The 18,785-nt window shown below is 44.6% G+C and overlaps 1 protein-coding gene across 1 annotated transcript in view; it reads left to right on the top strand.

Annotated features, from left to right (window-relative positions):
• The first annotated feature begins 81 nt into the window (after positions 1-81).
• Positions 82-18,785, top strand: part of LOC118513138 (cyclin-dependent kinase 14) — a 117,452-nt gene continuing 98,748 nt past the window's right edge. Inside the window, exons 1-2 of the mRNA XM_036058563.1 lie at positions 82-289; positions 1,781-2,473. Of these exons, the coding sequence (XP_035914456.1) occupies positions 2,317-2,473 (157 nt within the window). The 5' untranslated portion in view covers positions 82-289; positions 1,781-2,316. The remainder of the gene's footprint in view (positions 290-1,780; positions 2,474-18,785) is intronic.

Raw genomic sequence — 18,785 nt, 5'->3', positions numbered from 1 at the left:
TGCTCATGTTTACCGCTGTCAGCGGCCGGTGTCCCACCCCGATAATTCGTGCCGCTGCGATATCCGGGACGGATAAACGAGGGTTGTTGTATTTTTTTTAGCAGCATTTATTTTTTATCGACGAAGAAACGTAGAATAATCTCGCCGAGAAGCAGCATCCATCGCTGGCCGCGTTCACGGTGTTGGTGTTCTCCGGAACCGCTTCGGGAACAGTGACCCCGATACCGACAGCAAACGGTCAAGACAGCCCCAGTGCCAGGCCATCGAAACAGGCGGATCAGTTCACAGGGTTTGTGTTTTCCTCCGTGTTTGCTGCGTGCGTATGTGTGTCCAATCCTTGTGATCCAAAAAGATCTCTTCTCATCTCCGTGTCAAGAAAGGACAGTCAGTGTGTGAGTGTGTGTTTGGAAAGGGAATCCAATCGTCATCTGCTGCTGTTACGATCGAACGACCCAACAGTGGCAAGTGGATCGGAACCGAGCGTGATGGTTTTGCATCGTTGGCTGTAGGAACGGTGCTACGGTGCGAATAGGAACCGGAACTTGGCCTTCCAAAGCAGTCGAATCCTTTCCGAGAAACTCCTGTTTCGGGAGCAAGCCTTGACTGTTTATGTGGCTTGCTGCGATTCAGTTGCCTTGTGTGGTGCGGCAAACCCACAGCCAAAGGTGTGTGTGGGCCTAGCTGTATGTGACATCGTTACACCGGTGCGGCAGGTCAGGTGATCGATCGAACCGCTTGGTGTGGCTGTGGTCAGGTGTAGGGCACGCGGGTGTGCATCTCCACGAACCATCACCGAAAACCGGGGAAGGGAAGCCATCGCTAGCGAGCTCCACAATCCATGCAGAAGCAGCAGCAGCGAACGAAGAAGGCGAAAGGGAAAAGAAATATAAAACGAAAAAAAAAGCGAGTGATGCCCGTTTTCGCGGGAGAGTGAAGGAGTGAACTGTTCCGCCGCGTTGGGCGAAAGGTAGAAGGCACAGGTTTTTCGATCGCCTAGGACAGGGCGGCGTGCGAAGCGAAGGAAAAAGCAAAGCAAAGTGCACCCGCCACCACCTTCAAAAATCGCTCCGTGCGAGTGAGTGAAACAGCCAGCACATCAGCCACCAGGGCGACCAACAACAACAGCGGCAACAGCAGATACGAAACGGCGGATTTTTTGCTTGTATTTTTGGAGTATGACGATGATGTCGTTCGCTTGTGTGTTTTTTTGTTGTTGTTAGTTGCGTGTGGTGACACTCGAACGTGCAAAAAGTTCCAACATTTGGAGAATTCAGCCATTTTTTTCTTTCTAAAAGGGCCCGCATGCATGTAACCTGTCTATGCTGCTGGTGGCTTTGTTTTGCTTTCATTTGCAGCACTCATCCGCTGGAACCACCGGGATCGGCATGAAACCAACCTGTCAAAAAGAAGACTGGCTGAGATCTATCCGGGTGAGCTGGTGCTAGTGGTGTGTACACGAGGGCTACAAACACACACACGCACGTGGAAAGGCAATACAAACGCACAACGGGTATCCTTTCGCGAATCGCTGTCCTGTCAGCAGTAGCAACTGTCTCTTTCTCCCCGACGTGTGTTGTGAGGCTGATCGGTGGTGACTCATTTCAGCGTCATTCTCACTACTGGTGAGCGAAAAGCCTTCCTCGCCAGTGAGTTATCGAAGTCCAAGAACAGTGAAGGAATGTCGGTCGATGCGTTTTTTTTTTGCTGCCGCATGCACCCGTCATAAGAATCCTGATTGTGAAATGTTTCGCTCATGTCCTGTTTTAATCATTTCTATTAGGCTATCAGACAACATTAAGCTCCCCAACACTTGTTAGTGAGATTCCCGGGCAGTACCTGGTGTGTGTGTGTGTGGTTAACGTGTGTTGTGTTTTGTGGTGTAATTGTTGTGCTTTAGCGTCGATATTTGTTAATTTTTGAACCGAAAAATGATTCCCAAACGGCGTGTTCCCAGTCAGCCGTAACAATCCCGGCAGATGTTACGCCCGAAGTAGCTGTAACGTCACCTTTAGCGCACAGGTGCATCCGTAACGTTACAGGTTCGAGGTAGTTGTCCGCGAGCGACGTGCGTGCTTGTGCGTGCCTGTGTCCTTGTATTTATTTTTATTCGTTAAGTGATTAAAGTGAAATAACCTTTACCCCCGCTGCCAAAGGAGAAGAAGAAGAAGAAGAAAGGTGCATGCGGAGTGGCGCGGTGTGGTTTGGTGCGTGGTACGGTGGTACGGCGTGAAGTAAGTGTATTGCAGCGTAGATAAAAATCAATCCTCAACCGGTAGTGCGAGTGTGGTTGGTGCCGGCGTAGGCGGTGGTAACGTGATGATGAGCGGTGTGGTGGGATTAAGTGGCAGTGGCAGTGTGGGTGGTGGGGTTGGAGGTGGTGGTGGCGGTGGGGGAGGGGTTGGTGGTAGTGGCGGATTTGGCAGCGGAAATGGTAACACTGTGCCACCGAACAACACGAAAAACGCTAAAGAAGGTAAGTTCAAGAGAGCGAGAGAAAAGGAGGGCTAAACGTCTTCATCAGTTTCTTTGGTTGACTCCATAAATTGGGGAGATGATATTCGTATTGCAAGCTAAGTTTTCTAGACAATTTTTACACGTAAGCAAATCAGTCACCCTCTCACTGGTTAGTTCGGTTTTTTGCCTAATGAGGAAATCTAAAAATAATGCTTTGAACCCACAAGAACGAGTCTTTCAAATGACCTTGTCTACTGAGTGACATCCGAGGGGCCTGATTGTCTAAGAGCCTTTTATATCAAAGGACTTAGTTGCCCATAGAGGCTTCGTTTATCTCGTTTCGGAGAGACCTGATCGTATAAGGGTACTGGTCGTCTAAAGATTCTGATCGTCTAAAGCCCCTGGTCGCCTCAAAGTTCTGGACGTATAAAGGTCCTGGTCGTCGCCTTGAAGTTTAAGAGGTTTCGTCAACCAAGATATCTCGCCATCTAAAGGACCTTGTCACATCAAGGGAACCCGTAGTCCTCGTCTATCCAGTGACCCAAAGCGTGAGGGGCCTAGCCGTCTGAAGGAATGCATCTGCCAAGGATCTTCGTAGTCGAATAGTCCTCGTCTATCAAGAGACCTCCAAAGGTGTCTTCCTCCAAAAGTAATTTTAGTTTCAGAGGACTTGTTGTCTAAAGGGCTCAAGAGTTTCCAACATTTATCCTCAGAATCAATCCCACCGGTCTTCAGAAGTTTGGCAGCCCAAGTCCTCTTGAGATTGTAGAGTCTAAAAAAGAAGGAATAATCTTTGAGAATAATGTCGATAAAAGATTTGCGCTTCGCAAGAACTTCCCGCCTTACGAGTTTTGTTATGAGAGGAACTTGACTGTAATTCTTAGCTTATTGCTTATTACATTCAGAAAAAATGTCTTCCCAATTGCTTCCTTTTACACCAAACACCACGCAAAAATCATTTGGAGACGTTTGATTCCATGAGTACAACCATCATCAGTTCACATCACACGGCCTCTAGGCAGCTTCCACACTGTGTGGGTGGACCAGCTTCAAAATTTTGTCCATAAATAACCGAATCACTCTCTTCTGTTCGAGGCCACGTCCCGTTCAAGGTTGGTCGCCGGGTGGGATGGCGATCGACAACACGATCGAAACGATTTGAGCCAAAACCACCAAACATTCGCGCCTAGATTTGTGTTTGTTCATCGTTAGTTTCGTCTCAAGTTTTGGTAGGTCGTTTCCATTTTTAATCGAATTTATGCTTAGTTTAGGGAGGTTAGTTTTTAACTTCAATTTCACTGTCCACATCCTGCAGACATCTTGGTCGACTAGACGCTCTCCCGAAATCCCTCTACTTACTCGATAAACCCCGTTCTTACATTCCTGACCCAGTGTAACGTTGACAAATGTTTGCCTCATTTCCAGGTATTGAGGACAAATTTAATTCTTCGCCGTATTGTTGCTTTATCTCTCCCACGGGTCGTGCCTTGTAGTGCGTGTTTGTTGTCGGTCGTCATGTATTACCAGACATCTGCTCCCTTTTTTCCCTCTATGCACCCAAGCCCAGACTTATCTGAAGTTTGCGAGCCGCGTACGATAAGAACCCGCTACAAAGGGTGCCGATTGTTTCCAGTCGTGGTGGTGGTGACGCTCTTTTTTCGCAACCAGTAAAGCAGTCTCTCCGGCTAGGGATTTGGGTGGTAGATTATCTTACCATGTTTAGTGTGATATTATTTAGTGGAAATTATTGATTAGCGCAGGAAAAGATTAAAAAATTTGTAGATTAATTTAAAAAAAAGTTTGAGCTATATGTATATTCCAAGTAAAAATGTTGCTCTGCCAGGTTCCACGCACACCTGTAATTCTTTCTTTTCTGTCCGGTCTGATGGCCTTTTTCTTACTGCATTTTGTACCCCGTGTACAATGTGCCTGTCTTTGCAAAATCACGTCCGCGCGCTACATTCCAATAGATGCCACCTTCTTCCAGTACCCTGGAAGGTTGCCCTTATAGGAGCCGGGCGAAGCGAAGCGAAGGAATATCGATGGAAGCAAAGAAACAAAGAATTAATTCGCACGGAAGAAATCGCGCGCAAAAGTCAATGAAATCTTTGTGCCACGGGCACCAAGTAGGGACGCAACGGTAAGACGACGAGGTGGTGGTCCCGGTACGGTTTTAGTCATGCGAGTGTATCGGGAATCTGGTTTCACACTGGCTGACGGGCAATCCTACACCCGATCGCGAAAAACGAACAAGAGGATCGGTTCTTATTTAAATAGTGTTTGGTTGCAATCGGCGACAATCGTCGCTGTTTCCATGTTCTATCAATTAAATTGCTTTACTTTTATATAATTAATTTAACGCTCCTCTGCGTGTATTGCTGTAAGAACTATGCTTACCTTAAGAAAACGTCGCGGAGATCGGTGGCGGCTTGTGTCCGATCGTTGTGTCGATTCTCCCGCGTTCGCTCTTCTCACGATCGGACGCCTGGTTGTGCAGTGCAGACAGTAACCTGATCGTTCTTCTTCCGTCCCAGAGTCATCAGGTTTCTGTAGTGTGGGGAAAACTTCACCGGGATGAAGCACACGAAGCAGTATGTCCTCGACCGTGCAGCCGTAGACGTACGATTCTCAAACACCAACACCACCACCAACATAACCAGGCGGTCCAATTTCTTGAAGGGAAAGACAGGCCGTCGGGAAGCAAGGAATCGATGCGGACCGGAAATTTCTATAATTATTGCACCATTCTTGGCGGTTCGTAACGCGTGTGTGTAGGCTTTCCGTAGAGTTACTGGGACAGTCTTGCTTAGTGGGAAATTCCGATGATAGTGCTGTAGGACTTGCAAGTGATTGAGTTTAGCTGATTTATTAACGGAAAGAGGTGTTAGTATTTGCATCAAAAGAAGATCTTTTCATTAGCAGTTTAGCAGTATGTTTGAAGATAAATGTTAATTAGAATAATTCCTAAAGCTCTTCATTAAAAATCAAGCGGTGGTTATGCATTACATAGATTCATTTTTTTTTAAATTTGGAACGGGCGTCTGGACAGCCCATGGACATGTGCTCCACTGATCCGGAGAAGCGAGTCTAAATGCATCTCACATCAGGTTCAATTTAATTGCTCACTGAAATGAGCAGCCCGGTGGTACCTGTGTCTACGGCCTCAGCTTCTATTACGGCAGTACTGGTTTCAAATCCCATCCGCAGAGCTACGTGAAAACAATAGTTAAAAAAAAGTCAAGCAGTCAAGTCATATACATTGATTGGTTGTTGGGAAATAAAAGAAAATTGTTTAACAAATTTTACGGCAAAATAGTCTAGAACAGATAGAACCAAATATCCAAGCAATATGGCTTAAGACTGTCCAGCTCCCAGTCGATCAGCAAATCAGTTCAAGGCAGAACTCAATAGACTGGCCCAGAATTCTTGAAATTGCAGAGTACTACCGAACACCAAGAAAACTAATTTGAATTGAAGGATATGATATCTAAACAAATTAAAATCTAGTAAAACATATCCTCGATTAAATGTGGGTAAAATGTACAATTCTTATCTCTTCCATGACCTAGTTCTGACAAAGCTTAGTCGTATTTTTTCGCATTTAAGAAAAGTGACACACACACTTGGAGTTTTTATAGTAGACCGTTAAAGAAACAAATCAACAAATTGCTTGACTTGCTAAATAACATCGAGTCACATTCCTCACAGAGCTGACGCGGATGTTCATAGTTATAGTAGATCATTTTCCATTGGTGCATTTTCTTTTCTCCCTCTCTCTCTCTGTCGCTCGGCTCGTTTAAAGCACACGTTGCACTATGTGGAATTGTTTTGCAAATAACAATCGATTGGCACAGTAGAAGCAACAAAAAAAAATACACTTTCCAGTTATCGCCTTACCGCATAAGAACTGATTCACACTAGTGTGGCTTCATCCGCGCTGTGTTGAAATAGCGGTGCAGGATGGTAGGGAAAAAGCGCGATGCAATGAGTTGATGCACCAAAACTGCAATCTCAATCCCATGGAAAACGGAACGATTGAGGGACACACACAACTCTTCGCTTTCACAGTAAATTCACTGTAAATTTACCAAGTGTGTGTGCTTCTGGGATGCTGCTGCTGCTGCTGGCTCCATTCATGCGCGTGCGGCTGTTCGTTCTAGCGTGCCAAACGCTTAATGCACATAAAAGTGAAATGGAGTTTTTTTTCTTCTGTTTGTTGTTTTGCGACTGCGAGAGTCGTTTTTGTTTGCTACTTTTTTAGTTCTAGAACTTATCTGGCGCTTGTGGAGCTCGTTCATTTTTCCACCGTCCATCATTTTTCAGCGGTGTTCCAATCGTACGTGGAACGTTTAAAGGTGGAAAGGCGTGCAGCTTCGGATGCATATTTTTAAACGCAGTCGTAAATGAAAATGAAAATGTGTCGTTTTCATTGTAAATGAAAATGTGAAATTGGTTGTAAAAAATTTTTAAAAAAATCTTTTTTAAGTCCAATCGAGGAACCCTGTTCCCTGAAGTTTTCGCCTTTTTTTTCGCATTATAAAAATAAAAACAAAATTAAGTACCGTCTGCTTAATGTGCGTACATAAACACTACTTATGCGCTATCGTTTCAATCAGGCATATTTTCCAATGCGAGATTAAAATGGCCAACTTTTCCTCATGCCTTTTTCCCAAGCGTCCAAAAACGCATAAAAATTCTGATCTTCCCTTTTTTTGCCTGCTTTTCTGCTGAAGTATTTCCACGCAAAAAGGAAGGTTTTTCATGTGGGAAAAGCGTAAGAAACTTATTTTATGCGGAATGTTTTTCAACTTGATTCTGGGGACAGTTTTTTTGTTGTGTGCCCTTACCCTGGTTCTGCTGCACGCTTTTATGCTATCGTTTCTCGGCTTCTTTTACGGTACGTTTGTTCCAGTTTCCGGCTCACTTCCGACAGATTGCAGCACTATTTCAGTTGTACGGCCACTTCAGTTTTCACGTCTTGCTGTCGTTTTGGTTTTTTTTCTTCGGAGCGCTTCTCGTTTTTGTTTGGTTTTGAGATTATTATTCGTCTGCTAGAAGAGGATTAAGAACAAGGAAAAAAACGAGGGGAACGAAAGACCTCAGCCAAACTGCACATACCCGATGCAATCGTTCTCATCTGACGTGTATCCAACGCAGTCCACATCAAACACGGTTGAGAAGAAAAGAAAAAAAAATCGCCCGAATGCTGCAGTCACATTACTGTGGACTGTAGCGATCGCTATCTAATCCATTTGGCGGAAAATGTGTGTGCCTCACTCGCCGGTAAGCCGAGTGGAATCGAGTGGAATTATTCTTGTTTCCCGACGAGTGTACTTGGGAACGGTACTTGATGCTCGTTTGCTTGCTTGAAGCCTGTTTTTGCTTGTGAGCGTAATAATTGCGATCGCTATCGCTAATTGGCCGAAGGACATATAAATCATTTGTTTGACTAGATACATGCGGCTCATTTCGAACTAATCGAACAGATGGAGCGTCTTGGACTTTGGGATATTTAGCTATCGAATTGATTAATTAAATCGGCTTACTATTACAATCGGGAAGAAGCTCGGCACACATGAACTTTGTGTACGTACAGCTCATCAATACTCCTAGCTATTATTAGGCGCAAGTTGCCCACCAAACGAGTTCCGGTGGCATATGATTTCAAGATAATTAACGTTTATAATCAATTACACTCCGTATCAATTATCGCGCTAGCTTCCAACAGTGACAGCGAGGGATAATTAATCCAAACTAATTTGCATACCATGTGTCAAACTCCTACCCGGTGATGGGAGAAGATAGCGTAGCAAGTTCCCGTGTCCGTTGGGAGCCACTTGAGGGTGGCGTCATTTGTCATATTCTGAAGAACAATTTTTTGTACAAGACCACAAAAAATTGTTCTTCAGAATATTGCATTGAAGTGACGTGTTTGGACGGAATTATGATTGCTTCGGTAATTTATGAATGAGCTGAGTCCATGGTTGCCATATTAATCAACAGTTTTTTTCCAGACTCTTAGACTTTCTGCAGTCTGTGGAATTCTTGACGAAGGGTGATGGGGTCCTGCACTTCTGAAGGGCATTGTAGGGGTTGTGTTTAATATCTGGTTACTATCCTGGTGTTTAGCAATGCTCCATTATCTTTTCAAAGAGTTGACACTAGCCCATGTGTCCATGTGCCCATGTAGATAGCTGGTGGGCTATGCAGATCAGGAGTTTTATAAAAGAGCCTTTGAGGACTCATTGAACCCTACCCAATTCACAGGTCCGCCGAGGTCTTCAGAATATCTATTAAAGGACCCAGATGATTTCGAATATTCATCACAAAACTGGGACACTCCAAAATATCTATAGTACTCAGGACTTATATACATATCTGACAGACATGGACTTTATCCAAAACTCACGAACCCGTCAAGTTGAACTTGAGACTATGACGACCTCTTTGAGATGGGCGATCATTTAGATGTCTCAGCATTGTGAAGCGTAATAGACTCTTAATAATTATCTGGACTTGTAATGTCATGAGAATGACACCGGACAACCCAAAGCGAATGTCTGTTTAGGCCATGAACATAAACAGAGAAGCCTTGGTAGGCCCAGGTTAGATAAGACGAATTATAACAGTTATAGTTAGCGCCGTCAATTCCTTCAAACTCCAGCTAATGTCCCAACAAAACAAAGCAGTATTTTGTATTCCTTTTTTTTCTAAAACATCGATACAGATATTGGAAAACAGCAACTAAGTTTCGCTTACATCGGTCACACACCGAGGAACGTGTTTAAACAACCGCACACAGTCGATGCAAATAGTTTTCACTGCGCCACTAATCACGTCAACACAATGCCATGCAAGATTAACTCCCCGGAATGTGAAGCATTCGCTAACCGTGTGTGCTCCATTTTCCATCCAGCCAGCTCCCCACCAATCACAGCACAGAAACCAGTGTAGCCAGGTTTTTCCCAACGAACGGCGATTGCATACGGGCACCAGTGTGGCGAAAATTGTCACCGTTCGATTCTTGCGCTTGTTCCGGTTCGGTGCCGGTTCGAAAGATGCAATTGGAGAAAAACCGGGCGGGGAGGAAAATTCCACCTACCTTTCAATGGAGCCGGAGCGCGTGTGTGTTTGTTTTTCTCGAACGGCGACGTCTCCAACGGAATGCCCATTCGATTGCTTTCCCTATGGAGAGTGTCACCTTAGTGTCACGCACATACGCGGTCCCCAGTATTTATAGGCGCGCACGGTTGTTTGGTTGTGGTGGTGCGCCGTCCACACGCGCCGCGGTTGCACTCATTTCTGTCGGTGGCGCGCGGAATTAACGGACGGTTTATTTTTGTCGGCAAAATATTTACGCACACGCGTGCACACCGTTCTTCGGGAATGACACTTCTTCGAACAGTGTTCCCCCGTATTCTAGCGGTGTTTGTGCAGCTAGATTTTCACCTGCAAAACTAGAACCCCGTTTCCGTATTTGGTTGGCTCGGTTGGAATTCTGGTAAACTGATCCTTGGCTACGGCTACGAGTGCGTGTTCACGGGTACGCACCGACCGAACGGACAATCTCATTAATCACGCGACCACGTGACTGGGATTTAATTCCACTCATTACTATGCGCACACAGTTCGGCCGCTGCGACGAGATACTATTTTCATTTGCAAACGGCGGAAGAGTAGAACTCTGACTCCCCGGTCTCTCCTTCCCGCCGGAGTTGCTAAGTTGTTTGACATAAATTGGAGAAAACACACTTAACAAGGGAGCTTTAGCCATGGAATTAGGCTGATTGAATTAATGAAGCAAAGTAAAACATTACACCACTATATCTTAGCGCCACGTACACAGGGACAGGACGCAGCCAACTTTTGCAAACGCTTCACGCTAATAACAGCTTCACGTGATTGGAATTGACGTCTTTTCGGTTGTTGTTTCTACTGTTGCGGAATGATGTATGATGGAGCTGGAGCCCGAAGAAGCTGGAGCCCGAAGAAACTGGATGGAAACAAAAACGTCCTTAATATTTGCGTCTCACGTCGGCTCGAGGTCGACCTTCATCTGAGTAGCGGATCACGATTCCTGGCGATGGGGAAAGATGCTCTCCAACACCGCCGAAAGCTCATCATTCAGCCATTTATCATCATTTGGACTGCAAAAAGGTGTAGCGAAAAAAAGAGAAGGCAATCCTGGTCCTTGGGGGGCGCGCCGCGCAGGTATCGACAGGTGGGAAAGTTTTCCTTGGCGTGAACTATGCGATCGAGTTTATTTGCTTGGTTTGTACGGTGAAAGAGTGGTGGAAGCATGCCCGAAAGAACTTGCAAATTAATCATCGCTTTTGTCAGCAGAAGAAAAGCTGCCACTTCCTCTCATTGCAGGTTGGAATGTTGCTGATGAAGTCGAACTTGACGGAAAATTGATCGTTGTTCCCGGTGTGGGGGGAATGTTTGGTGATAAAGTTGCATAATCTGCTTTGTTGAGGCTCAATTAATTGATCTCGAAGGAAGCCTAGGGAGCTTTCACATTAAGCTTTCGGTGTCGATATAATCTTAACAATTTGGGGCTGCATTTTATAAATCTGAAGTTGAAGTCCTAGGCGTCATTGTGATCAAGGTATTTGGCTATTGAAGATTCGGCCGAAACTTATAGGATGCAATTAAACACGCCCTGGATGGTTAAATATCCTCGGAATGAATCCAAAATAATTTGGGAAAATGTCAATTAACTGTGGGAAGGATTGGAGACATTTGGGAAAACTTCAAATTCAAGACAGACGACATCAACAAATGACCTAGTTGCGATCCACATCTTGTTCCCTGCACGATTATTTGACAGATGGCGACTAAAATCTTGAGTTTACTTACTTAAGATATCATAGATCCTATTACTAACAAATTTGGATCTATTTAAAACACACACAATTCGCCATTAACTCCAAGTCTCCCGGTGAGATAAAGAGAACAATTTGCTTAAGATAATCTGTTCGTTATCGTCCTTTCAAGAGTGTAATTTAGAATTTTAGATTGACTATTGTTTAATGCGCCGTAATGCAGAACGCTTGCAGCCCGAACCAATCCCACTTTTCGATGGCAAATATCGAAACTCCGGCGACCGAACGAGCAGACCGTGAAATATTCCACTTAATCCTCCACTGACGATCATTTATTGGCTTTTACGCTCACACGGCGATCGATCGGTTTACACACACACACCGAACGGGGCTTACACGTTTGTCATTGCAACGATTCGATTTCACATCCAGCCGGAATGGTAAATCGATCGACGGACAGAAGTCGTTCGTATGCCCCATTTCCCTGTGCTCCCAATTCTAGCTCACCAACATCGGGTGGAATATCCCCCACACAGGTCGGTGTGATGTAAATACAATGTATTTGTCAAAGTTTGATTGTTCGAGCTCACGCTAAATGTGCCACCAGACCAGGCGGTGCGGCGGGGTTGAGCTCGGCCATCCGTTTGCTGTTTGATAATCCCATTATCAACCTACTTATTTCCAACTGCAAGCACAGTGTAACTCATGGCGCACCGTGTTGCTAGGTTCGTGGTGAGATGAAGTGGAGCTTTTGGACCAGGGCATCAGAGTTGGTCGACGGGTGGTGGAAATGGATGTTTGAACGTGTCACCGAACGATACTCTCGGGAGCGGGGTTTTGCTCTTCCTACCGGATGTCGGGTGTGTAAAGTGACAAAATAATGACGCAATAGGATGTTGTAATGGGTGCAGGTCTTGAAATGAAGGTTCTGTTTACCCAGGCAAGTAGTATTTATTTTAGAATAAACGAGCAAGAAATGCTTCTATTTCCCTTCGAAGTAGTTCAAGAATATTGGAGAAGGATTTGGAATGAATCGAAATGAATTAATACAAAATGCTTTGGTCCTTCACGATGACCCTAGGTCAGCCAATCTCTATTTCCGTTTCCCCCGTCAAAAGACTTATCGGATGTTATCGGTTGTTTCCACTAACCCACAGCCTGATGACGTCAAAGCGATACAAAAAAAACCTCTGACGATGAAGTAATTCAACCAGCTAACGAAGTTGTGAAAATTCATTTCATCGGCTCCATCTTTAAGCATTCGACCATCTTTTACTCGTCCAAAATTCACCTCCAAAAAAACCACTCCAAACACCAAACAAAGCGATTGGGTTTCTGCGTTTTTGTGATGGGATTTAAAATCTCATTCCCTTTTATTTTTTGTTTCAAACAAAAAAAAACTTGGACCCTAGTCTAAATGGTTGGCCTGTCCCGGTTCAAAGTTTGACCATTGGCGCTGCTCATCGAAGCTGCGCAGCGCTAAAGCGCGAGGCCAGGCCAGGTAAAAGTGGCAGGAAAAGTTTTCTGCCTCGTTTCGGCGCTACCGGTTATTAGCTGGAGATGGTAAAAGGTAATATGAATCGCATACAGCAGAAGAAAATGCGAAACGATAAAGCGTAATATTTATAAAACACTTCACATCTCTCTCTCTCTCTCTCTCTCTTGCTTCGGCCGGCGTGTTTGTGGTGGGTTAATATGAGCTGTCAAAGTTGCCGGCAGATGGAAGCGCCCAGAAATAGCTTTATCTCGGGTGCGTTGCTGTTTTGGGGGCCACTGTTGATGAGCTTTCACTGACGTCATGGGTGGGAAGGTATTTAAATGAAGGATCAGGATGCGATGAAACGCAATACAGATAATGAATAGAAAAGCAGGATTATTGAAGAGTAAATGGAGGCTGGGACATTTGGAGATATTATGTTACTCTTCAGGATTAATTGGGAAAATGTCATCAAGATCTGAAATCACATTCTCAATAGGTTTCAAGATTAAGATTTGTTTTTTTCAGTTTTTTGTGGACTCTAATCAGCAATTGCTGAATTATTCTCCAGAAGTCCTCCTGAAGTCCAGCAATTCTACTTCATCTTGATATGAAATCAACAAGTGCTTGAGTTTCCAACTTGTCCTAAAGATATTGGCATCAACCCTAAACAGAATCCAGCTATTGTAGACCTTTCCTACCTATCTTGAAATCCCGCACCAAATTTCCTTCTACCTTGGAACCTCGCTACTGATGTGGACATATTCTTCAGGATCAACCAAATCTCCAGTACAATATTTGTCTGCCCTGCTCTCTGTCAACTGGTGTCAACATTCGTCATTAGTTCATTAGAACACCGGCACGTCAAAATAAAATTGGTGCTTTATTTTTATTGCGACATCTTGATGGAAACATTCGGTCATTTCGGTCGGAAAACCCGGAATTTCGGTTCAACGTTGCATCTGACTTCTGGTTTTCACACGCGACACCAGGTTTGAGTCAGGCGAACCTAAAACAACCCACTCCATTCTTGTTTAGCTCTATCCTCTCTCTGGGTAACGTCACCATCAATCGTGGTTCTTTTGCGCCGGGGAATGCCGTGCCATACAAAGATGCAGTGTTGCTGTGACTTAATTGGTGTATATGTTTCGGGATCTCAAAATAGAGGGTGACCGGTGTTCGCTTGAACGGTTGAAAAATAGTTCCGAATATTTTGGTCATCGGTATCGGCTCACTTTTCTTACACTGTTGTAAGCCTTTTTTATGTCGGTGGAGGACAAATAGTGCGACCGATGAAATAGAGCACTGCTCATTAATTACATTTTAGATGCTGCCGTTGGCTCTGAACTGTTTGTGTGACTTTGAACACATATTCTTCGCCTGCCTCATAAGCTGCATACGCTTCATATGCATCGCAAAGTGCATAATAATGCATCTGTCACGTTGAACATGGTTTCTCATTTTCTCATCTCGGTGGCGGGATATTTCGGGAAGGTGTGACACATATCGGGTAAACGCAGCGTAACGATTCCGGTGGCCACTAAATTAGGCCACTGCAGACTGTCCGGTTCTGGTCGCTCTCAGTTATGACGTTGTTTTCGGGGCGTTGTTTCGCGACGGTTTTCGATAGCTTTTTATCCGCGCATCTGGTTCTGCCCTTAAAGCAACGGCAAGGGGGGGGGGGGGGGGGGCAACATGGGTTTTGCGAAGGTCTAAAAAGCCGTGAGTGAGCTCTTGGGAATGTATGCGCAGAACAGAACGAAACGACAAAACGGTAACGAGATTTGACAACCGTCGAGCCGGGTCGTTTGTTTTGTATCCAGCGCGGGGACTTCATGAAGTCGTGCAATCTGGTCCGTGGTAGAACCGAATGAATTGGGCGATTGTTAGGGTGAATATCGATTCGGAAAACAAGATTTCGAGGTTCAGATTTGGGAATAAACCATATTGATTCGGATGAGCGAGTGGAATAGTTTTTTGAAGGAATATTTTCTCAAACTGATATTAGCTAGTCGGACCTGATGCGTAGTCAAGAAACTGCCACGATGATTAAATTGAACATGTGAGACTTCCAAAAACAAAAATTGTACTTCAACTTCAAATTCGAGTTACTTATCAAATCGATCAGGAACTTTGACTCCTTCCAGTCCTGAGTCCGCCCGGAACAAGACCGAGTCTCTCTATATACAGAAGATATAATTCCCTCTGGCAGAACAATTTCGAGAACAGAATCATTTTGCCGAACCCGTCATCATATCCAATACTCTCCGTATGTGTGGCCGTACTCTGTCCCAGAACTCGACGAACCCCTTTTTGCCCAATCAGGACACCAGGAACAGTGATTTCCATGCCGAGGTAAAAAGAAAATTGCGTCTGTGCAAATACGTAATCGAGAGCAATCACCGGTTCCTTGGTGACCATTTGTTGAGGCAAAAAGGGTTTTCCCCGGCAAAGGCCATCGGCAAGCAGGCGAGCGTAGCAGCAAAAGGATTAACGTTTTCCATTGAGCGTCAAGAAAGCACTGCTGGAAGTCCTTATCGAAAACTCCTCCGCCGATTGCTCTCTTCCGGCCCTGTTTCGTGCGGTCGAAAGGAAAATTTCCCCAACAAATATTGCGCTTGCACAGGGCAAAAGCGGGCACAAGTAAACGCATCTCTTTAAACGCCCCTTGGTGAGTGAAACGCCCAGACCGCAGCTGCCCGGGCTTGATGCTGGAGTTCGGTGTAGAGAGTATCCTCACCTTCGAGAGAGACACATCCGGATGTCGTGTTTATATTGCAAGTCGATATCGATGGCAATACTGTGGCAATGAAAACGATACCATTCGGTGGTTTGAGCTACCGCCCATTGACCTGTTGGTTGCATTGAAGGATGTACGCGTGTGTGGTGATGATGGTGGTTAACCAGAGAAGTGTGTTGGCCAATTGAAGCGACCGTCTAATGGTTGATTGGTATTTAAAGTTATTTTGCATAAGTGCGTCGTAAAAGCGTGGTGTACTTATGTCATCTGCGTTTGCCGGGCGGTATCGAGGGAACCAGAAATCAATAAAACGATTCGGAATCTTGTGGGAATCATGGGTGGAATAAGTAGGAATGCTGTTAATTGTGTATGTGACGCGGTTGGTTTTGCGGCCCGCTCGCTACGAGTTAATCGTAAGTGGAGTTTATAACGTTTACACGTGATTGTTGGGGTTGGTTAATTGGGTTGCGATAACGCTGTTATAAATATCGTTATGAACCATGAAACAATATGTATTACGTTGTTTGATTTTAATTACTACAGTAAACTTTTTTTGTGAAATGTTATATGAATATAAAATTTTTCTTGGAAATGCAGGTAACGTGTAATTAAATCGTTTTTGTTGCTCTTCTCTTTACAGGTAATGTTGGAACATGACGAGTAATTTAAATACAACCCTCGTACTGCTTTAATAAGGTGACATTTTACAGTTTTTATTATAATGAGTAGCTAAAATACACGCCAGGAGGGTGAATTTACGAACGCATGTGAAGTTCCAATCTCGAATGTTGATCGAAATGTTGCTATAGCAATTGAGGATCAAATGGAGCAGTTGGTGGGACCTAAAATACATCGTTTATTATGAGCTGCTCCAATATGGACTGACAATAATATCTCGGAGAAACTTAAAAGCTGCCAGGAACTGGTACTTTAGATCAGAAATGAGAAAAATTATTTCACGATTTCTGTCATCCACGCAGGGTCAGTGCGGAGGTCTTCATACGGCAGGACCGGAATTAAATCTCATCCAGAACTGTATCCCTGTACGTAGAGCTGACTACTTTGCTACGGGTAAAATCAAGGCACAGGAAGCCAGAAATGGCAGGCCGAGATCTTTCATGGTTGTAGTGCCATAGAAGAAGAAGAAATCATCCGGGCATGCCTGTAATAACTCTCCAGAAGCTAACGAAGCTGGCTCTATTACTTAACTATTTTTTTAATACAAATGACGATCATTGCTAGGAAATCTTTATTTGCGTGTTACGAGATGGTGTTTTAAATAGAAAATTTTACTGAGCATAACGTCACTGTCGTTCAAGCTATTGGAACCACCATTCCCCTTCATATGCCTTTTAATGAATTTATCTGTTTGCCTATAAAATTCATTACCTTAAAAGCGCTTCAAACGGAGCCGAGGGGGTTATCACGTTGCCATCTGTGGCAAGTTATGACAGCTTGCGTCGATTAGAAACTGTCGCCCAGGATAATGTTATTTACCCACCCGGCCGGAGATGCATCATTGATCGTGCACCCAACACACCGGTGTCGTGTTGTATCGCGTGCAAGTTGGCGACCGTTAAGCAAAAAGGTCGTTCCGTCTATGTCAGCATAAATTTTCGACTCACTTCGTATCGTCGCCAATAGCCGGTAGGACCCGGACCGATACAACCCCTTTCCATGTGCTTCGCACGGGGGAGATACATGGTGGACAGGTGGTCGAGCTCGGCTCTGGCGCTGGCAGGAGCTCAAGAATGCATCGGTCCGAAAAATGGACTATTAAGTAAATCGTTCACTTGCTCGTGAATAACACCGAAACGCGAACGTCATTCCCGGCAGTGGTCCGGGGCGCAGCGTTTATGATTATGTGATATGGGTATTTAAATATCACTATCCCATCACTATCCATCTTCACCATCAGTCCGGCTTTTCACCCGCAGCTTAGGGAAGACGTAGACGTCTGGGATCCATTATTATTGGGTGGCGATGGTAAAGGTTGTTGGAGGTGGTTTCTGATGTTAAACAGACGAATTAAACGCTAGTTGCTACATTTTCGGGCCGTATGCTCGTATGTTACTTCCCGTTGGCCCTGGCACCATCGCTTCTCCAAACTTTACTCTCGCCCTACGTTACTCTTCTTGACAGGTGGTTCGCTTTGGCCAGAGTACATTGAACCATTTAATTTGCCACTTTATTTCCCATGAGATCCGGATATTCTCATCACGATTAAGGCCTGTTCCCTCGGGGAATTGGGGGATGCTATTCGAGGAAGGAGGAATTTGAAATTTCCCCGAAGTTGTAAAAAAATTTGAGATCTGCTGAAGGCACTTTTCATGAATTTCGCTTGCCCAGTTCCTGACCAGTGTACCAGTGACGACATGTACTATTATCCATTTGCTGCTTTATCGGTGCTGATGAGTTGAGTTATATAATAGAATCCCATTTTGGTTGTTCCTCCTGCCAGGTTTTATGCCGAGCTTAAACTTTTTGTGCCAGGGAATTACATCGCTCCCCCTCGGTGCTCCGTTTCGCTTGTTGGGAGTGGCATGAATATTTTATGGAAATTTGTAATCACATGAATACTCTCTGTACCTCCGATACAAATGATTTCACTTTTAACTTGTGCGCTTCCAGTTTTGCCATTTTCTGGCATGTTTTAACGAAGAGGAAAAATTTGATTTTCTGCTCTGCGCTCTGAATCGGATCGTTGTGTACCTAAGTGATCCCTTTTTAAGCACAATCTTGTCAACGACAGTTTGGTTGATGATTTTAAATTTTTGGTCAAATCAACCAACACACAATGGTGGTCAAAAATCGAGCGAGATCATTCGGTGAGTGTGAATTAACAATGCGAAAAGCACTCTGTTTACCCAAGGTTTGTGCATGGTTTGGATAGGCTTAAGACACGGACATCCTGGGTATGTCCTATCGGTACGCAAAAAAGCGTCCTTTTCCAACCGTCACAGAGATAGTCTAGCGCTAACTAAATTATTTTAACGAGCATCGTAAAAAAAGGAATGCAAAACTGTCCAGCTAAATGGCGCCATAGTCAGTAGTCCCTGCATCAACGTCCCTTTTCTGGGGTGTCTCCTAAAAAAGGGGCTTTTTTCCACTTCGCATGGTTTAGGTTTGCCAGTTCCCAAAATTTACCTGCCCGGTTTCCCTTAACCGTGAAAAAAGGCGACCAGTGGTGTAACAACTGGTGTAAAGTCTCCAGTAGGACGCAGGTAAATGGGAAGCTCCAGAATAGCCGAGGTATAGCGAAAGGATGACACAAAAAAAAGGGAAGCCG

This window comes from Anopheles stephensi, chromosome 3, assembly GCF_013141755.1.
Source record: "Anopheles stephensi strain Indian chromosome 3, UCI_ANSTEP_V1.0, whole genome shotgun sequence".
Classification (NCBI taxonomy): Eukaryota; Metazoa; Arthropoda; class Insecta; order Diptera; family Culicidae; genus Anopheles; species Anopheles stephensi.
Note: the sequence above shows the minus strand (reverse complement) of the source record. Positions and strands in the feature narration are given on the sequence as shown.